Genomic DNA, 6,373 nt, shown 5'->3' on the forward strand with positions numbered 1-6,373 from the left:
GATTTGTCTTGTTATGATATTAAAAAATTCTTTTATATTAGATACATCGTTATCATTTCTAAATTTGGAATATGAATTTATGGTTATAAATATGAGATATCAGGTGTCTTAGCAAGTAGTGATGTATAATTTTTAACTTATATTAGATTAACCGACTCGATTAATACTTATATTATTACAAGAATATGTCTCATAATTTATATACTAATTTATAAAATAAAAAATTAAATTTTATTAAAATAGATATGATTACGAATAAAAAATTATAATTAATTTTTAAATTGATTTCTAAAATTTAATTATCAAAAGAGATTAGTCATTAAACATTTCATTAAACATTAGTTATAAATTTTTGTTATACAAAATGAGTTTTTAAATTAATTTTTAAATTAGTATTTAGTTAATTATATCAATTTAGTAATTAATTATAATTTTTTGTTTATAATAATAATTATTTTAATAATTAATATTTTTTTATTTTATAAATTAGTATATAAATTATTAACAACTTGTTATTATTAAAACTAATAATTAATGAGACATTTTCTTATATTGTGATTGATTCATTAACACATTTAATAAATAGATTCATCTTTATGAAAGTTCGCATTTAATATAAACATGTACGTGACTCAAAACCTTGTTGTTATCTTTCTGAATAATATCTTGTGTTAATATTTTTAAACAATTTTTATATTTTTAATTTACGTTGAAATTGTACACAAAGCTCGCCTCCAAATTCTTGATTATATGGAACGAAAAATGAATATCTATATTTTTGTTATTGCTTTTGAAGAACAATCCCCATCGTAATAATAAATAATTATTTTATTTTATTTATATCTTTTATCTTAACAAATAGTTTGTAAAGTTTATGTAAGGTTAGTATTAAATATCTTCTTTAATAGTGATCGTAAGTCATTTTTGTTTTTCAATATTAGTTTATATTCTTATTGTTATCTTCTTGAATAGTGGGAACAACTAAGAAATGAACAATAACTACTTAAAAAAGTATTAAATAGTGGCTATTATTTGACTACACGAACATGAATAACAAATCAATTAGCAATGCTGAATTTAAATAACATGAAAAGAGTTATTTCGAAAAGCATAATTGAATAAATATGCATTAAGTTATCTCCAAAAGTCATCATTAATTAGGCATGAATAAGTGATCAACCTTAGTCTTAAATTGTTTTGATAATGTTATAGAAAATTCTACGTAAATATTTTGGAACTTAATATTTTAATATTTTATATAAATTTGTTCATAATTCATTAGTACATTATCTTTCTTATTTATCTCCTAAAATTTAATAAAAATTTATTAGTATAAAGAACATCATAATAGTGAGTCTTGAACTCCAAATATAAACTCGAGCTTCTCTCTAATTTTTATCTTTAAAATTGTAAAAATTTGTTCATCTTCATAAAAAAAAAATAATAAGAAATTAAAACTTAAAAAAGTTATTCAACTTCTTACATACATACACACACAATCAATTTTATTGAAGATTCCACCTCTTTAAATATTTGGTCCGGAAAAAAGAACAATTATTTATGTGTGGTTGAAAAGTTAAATATATTAATACCAATAATACATAAACATTAAACTCTCGGTAACACTATGTTAAATATTTAATAATAGAAGTTATAGGGGCACCAATTGAACTCCTGTATTATTATTTACTAAAATTCAGTTTCAATTTATAATAGTGGTACCAAGAAAAGAAAAAAAAAGAAAAAAAAAAATCAATTGTTGTCATGTGTCTACAATATTTACTTTGGAAGGGTTATCGTGCCTCAGTTTGTCTTTTGCACCGGCTTCATCCTCTTTGCCCTCGAGTACAAGAAAACTCCCAATAGAGCTATGGCAGTTCCTGTTCTCACATGCACACCACACGAAAAAAAAAGTCATCACAAATAGTGACGGATCTTCATCAAATATTTTCACAAATAATGACGAATTTTTAACAAATATTTTAGAAATACCAAATTTTAATATAAATATATAAAAATTTTTAGAGATGTCAAATATATAAAATATATTAAAATAAAAAAATAGTTTAAAGTATATATAATTAAAAAGATACATGACCAATGAGACATAAGTCCAACCCACACATGAGAGATTGATACCACTTTTAAATTAAAACGTTAAAAAAATTTAAGATAGTAAATTTATAGGTCTTCATTTTTATATGATGTTCAATTTTTTTATTTTTACTCGACATTAAACTTAGATTCAATATTAAGGTGCGTTCCTAGTCACAAACCTACCAAGTGGTACCCATTTTGGTCCACATGCATGTGTTTTGAATGTTATGGCCATTGGAGACTTACCAAGTGCATTAACAGGAGAGACAGGAGTTTGGAAGAAGATGACGGAAGAAACAATGATAACCACACGCTTCACACTGTTTGCAACTGAGTGTGTCACAGGTGACACCATCTCCAATATCATATATGAAACCTGCCATCAATCGCACTTATTTAGCTCCAACACTTTTGGTGTTTTTAAAATAAAATAATGATATTATGACTCTATTTTTTAATTTTCATCTTTTATTTCCTGACGTGATTTAGTGGAAGTTATTAATTAGTATATCATTAGTTTTTATTTAAAAGAATCAATAACTTACATTCAGTTATGTCAAAAAGTAAATGATGAAAGTAAAAAAATAGGATTCAAATTATAATTTTTTCTTAAAATATTTGTTTCTAAAGTTATTAAACAACACAATATTTGAAAGGCCTTACCTGTTGGTATGCATGGAAGCAGAATGCAGAAAAAATTGATCTCATACATAACTCTCTAACATTCAGCCCTTGGCTTGCCTGCATTGGAAAGAACACAATACTGAATTTTTCTCTTTTTCATTTTCTTATCAGGGAAAAATAAATGGAAGAAGCATATGATTTAAAAAATAAATAAATTGTAGACACATACTGCATATTGCAGGTATGAAGGAGAAAACTTGACACCCTCCACAAGTAAGGCATATGGAACCAACAAGATGAAGGAAATCATTGTTAAAACTCCATAGAGATTGATAATGTCCAAACTTTCCTGTCAAGAACACGCTTCAAATCATGAGCCTCATTTTCAACACAATAATGTGAGAGAGTAATTAGTTTCAAAAAAAAAAAAAAAACTTAAATGGTATTAAGAAATTTAAATGTAGCATTTTTAATATGTGATAAAAACAACAAAGATTTTGCACTATGCAGATCTGGGGAAATTCCATACCTCTTCACTAGTCATCATTTTTTTGCTCAAAACGTTCCTTGATTGATTTGTAATGTTAGCTGCCATAGCAGTGATGAAGCCAATCCTGTTTAGAGACAGAACATGCCAAACACTTGAATCAATACTACACCACCAAAAAATATTGATATATTATACTGTGATCGGTTATAATTCACTCATACTTCAATTTATGTTACGTATCTGTATCCGATACATATTCATATCCAATATTTTAGGATATTCCACTGATACTTATCTAATTTATGAAGCAGTAATACTTCTATAATAAACATACTTTATAATTTTTTTAGTTTGACAACATTTAATACATTTGATTTTAATTTGTATTCACATAATAGTAATAATATATTTATCATAATTTTACGAATTGTGTACATTCTTCGATATTCATATATCACATATTGTATATTATTTTAAAATAAGTGTATCAACATATCATATGTATGTCATATCCGATATGTGTATTGTATCTGTGTATCATAAATGATCGGTACAAGAATTATTCAGCAAAGAATCTGCAACAGTTCTAGTGTGGTGATTACTTACCAATTGAAAGAGACTTCGGTCATTGATGCCAATGCCACTCCTCCAACTATTGGTATAAGGGAAGAAAACACCCATAGAGTAGGCATCTGTTCATTTAAGGGTCAAAATTGAAGGTAAGAACCTCAAAACCATTACATTATTTGAAAAATGCTCAAATACTTATGATTTAGTATGGCTGATGAAAAATATAATTAGATGACAATTTATATGAATAAATAATGTGTATACCCTGATATTATTGTCATATAAAAAATAAAAATAAGTTTATTCACTTCATATAAAAAATAAAAAAATAAAAATGACTTTTTGTAGCGATGATTGATGAATAAGACAAAAAAGAGACAAGTTTCTAAATTTCATTGGAACATGGCAATTCAAAGAAAATATGATGTGGTTAGTATTAAAAGTGTGACCAATATCAATCACTTTCCCTGAAAGCAACAAGATCATGATATTATCCCTTACCATTCACAAATGGGTGGTTAACAAAGAATCTTAACAGATAAGATGCAAGAAAAACCAATAAATAACAGAAAAAACTGCCAAATTAGGGTTGGTTAAGTAGTACCTAGAATGCTACTCAAACCTAACACTGAATCATTTGACAACAGTTGTTGTTTGCCTATGGTAAAATTCAAACTAGTCATTGACTTTGCCATGAGAATGGGTTGATGGGTAGGTCATATATTCAAACACATAATATTGACATGTTTGTTTGTGTTCATTTTTTATAAAGTAAGTGTTTATTTAATAAAATAATTTTTTTTTTTGTTTTTTATATGTCTGTTTAGTCTCCATATTTTTAAATGGAAAATGATTTTTTGACTACTAAATTTTGATAATTTTCTCTTACAACCTTAAGTAGCAGTTTTTAAGTGGTTCACTAGTTTTTCATTTTTTTCATTCTCAATATTTCAAAATCACTTAGAAGATGACACATCATGTTGTAAGAGAAAGTTGTTGAAATTTAATAGATAAAATATCATTGTTATTTCCAAAAATAAGTGGTTTTTCTATTTCTGCTAGGAAAATTACATCTACTTTCTAAAAAAGTGATTATTTTGAAAGCTATTTACTTTAAAAGCACTTGTTAACTGACGTATTATTAATTCACTGCATGAGTACATGAAATCACTATAAACTTGCATAGCTTCAAGGAAGAAAAAAATTTCAAACTTTACTAGAGAAACAGAGTGAAGACTTGAACATTACCTGACCCAAGAAAAGGGCAGAAAGAAGAACGGTAAAGAAAGGCTCCATAGCTTTGATTGTGTGAGTGAAAGATACAGCAACCTTGCAAAGACTAATGTTGGTCAAGACATTCCCTAATGTGTGAGCCAGAGCCAGTGGAAGGAGTGTTGCTAGCTGCAAACACAGATATGATAATAAAATTAATGCTTTGAAACATAGCGATAACAAGTCCAGATTCTTTGTCGGATTTTATTGTGCGATTCTCTGTTGAGCAATAAAAATACACTATATTGGTATTTTAGATATTTTTTATAATCATCGGTGTATTTTGAAAGCTCTAACAGAGAATCGGCACAGAAAAATCCGGAGAATCTTGACCACACAAATTGATGGAGCACCCTTTTCCACCTCCCAAAGTACCTGTGAACCTCTGAGGCTGGGTCTGGGGTGGAGATTGAAAGTCCAGACTAAATTAATCACCAGTGACACAAAGCCAAATTGAAATGCTGTAACTGTTGCTGGAAATGGATAGACTTTTAGAACCTAATACACAATCATCAGTGCATTGCAATTGAGCAAAATCAAGAGTGTAAATAAAATTCAAGAAAGGAAGAAAAAAAAAATTAAAGACACCCTCCTGTGTCTAAAACTTCAAATCTATACATCTATTTGCAAGTCTATGAGCTTGTTAATACTACATATTCTACGTGATAAAACTTTTATCAGGTGCTTTCAAATCATTACGTGTTCATAGTTTGCCAGTTTTTTCATGCCATGTAGTCCAAATTTTATCATAAGAGATCTCTGTATGCAAAAATTTAGTCTTTTTGAAAAATGGTGGATGAAGGTGAAGAACCTGTTTGTTGTAGATGTTGAAGTAGATGTTCAAGAGGTACCAAAGGGCAAGCATGGCCCCAAGCTGAAGGGTCTTAACCAAGCCACTGGTTTTGGCTGGTTCATCACTTCTGGCATCGGAGATGGAAGCAGCAAGGAGCCTGAAAGAGGAAAGTTTGGGAGAGGAAATGAAGAAAGGTGGAGACTTTGTGGCAGTGAGGTGCAGAGGAGAAGATGGGGGCAAGGAGAAGGCATTGAAGGAGTGGTGAAGTTGAGGAAGGAACTTTGGCCTTGGTGTGAAGTTTGGAAGGTGTGGAGTTGAAGGAGAGTGTGATAAAGACACAAGGGTTTGCATTTTTGTTCACAAGAAAATATACAGAAGCTAATTGGGTAGGAGAATGGGGAGACCAAACAGTTGCATGAACTGAAACAGAATTCACCACTTTTGGTGTGCAAATGTTGCTTCTCCAAACTCAGAGCAGAAACACACCAAACGTTACTATATATAGCCAATTGGGTAGCCTCTCAGAT

At 28.7% G+C, this 6,373-nt stretch overlaps 1 protein-coding gene across 1 annotated transcript; it reads right to left on the minus strand.

Moving 5' to 3' along the window:
• Nucleotides 1–1,651: 1,651 nt before the first annotated feature.
• On the minus strand, nt 1,652–6,373 carry LOC146887363 (phosphoenolpyruvate/phosphate translocator 2, chloroplastic-like). Its single transcript, XM_085672778.1, has 9 exons — nt 5,865–6,373; nt 5,429–5,551; nt 5,030–5,182; nt 3,818–3,903; nt 3,251–3,335; nt 2,951–3,070; nt 2,761–2,838; nt 2,344–2,473; nt 1,652–1,880 (listed from the first exon to the last, which is right to left on the minus strand). Exons 1-9 carry the CDS (start codon nt 6,195–6,197, stop codon nt 1,804–1,806), a joined length of 1,185 nt encoding a protein of 394 aa, XP_085528904.1. The 5' UTR covers nt 6,198–6,373; the 3' UTR covers nt 1,652–1,803.

This window comes from Vigna unguiculata, chromosome 4 (genome assembly GCF_037176805.1).
Source record: "Vigna unguiculata cultivar grain cowpea cultivar isolate G323 ecotype 2 chromosome 4, ASM3717680v1, whole genome shotgun sequence".
In the NCBI taxonomy this organism is placed as follows: domain Eukaryota; kingdom Viridiplantae; phylum Streptophyta; class Magnoliopsida; order Fabales; family Fabaceae; genus Vigna; species Vigna unguiculata.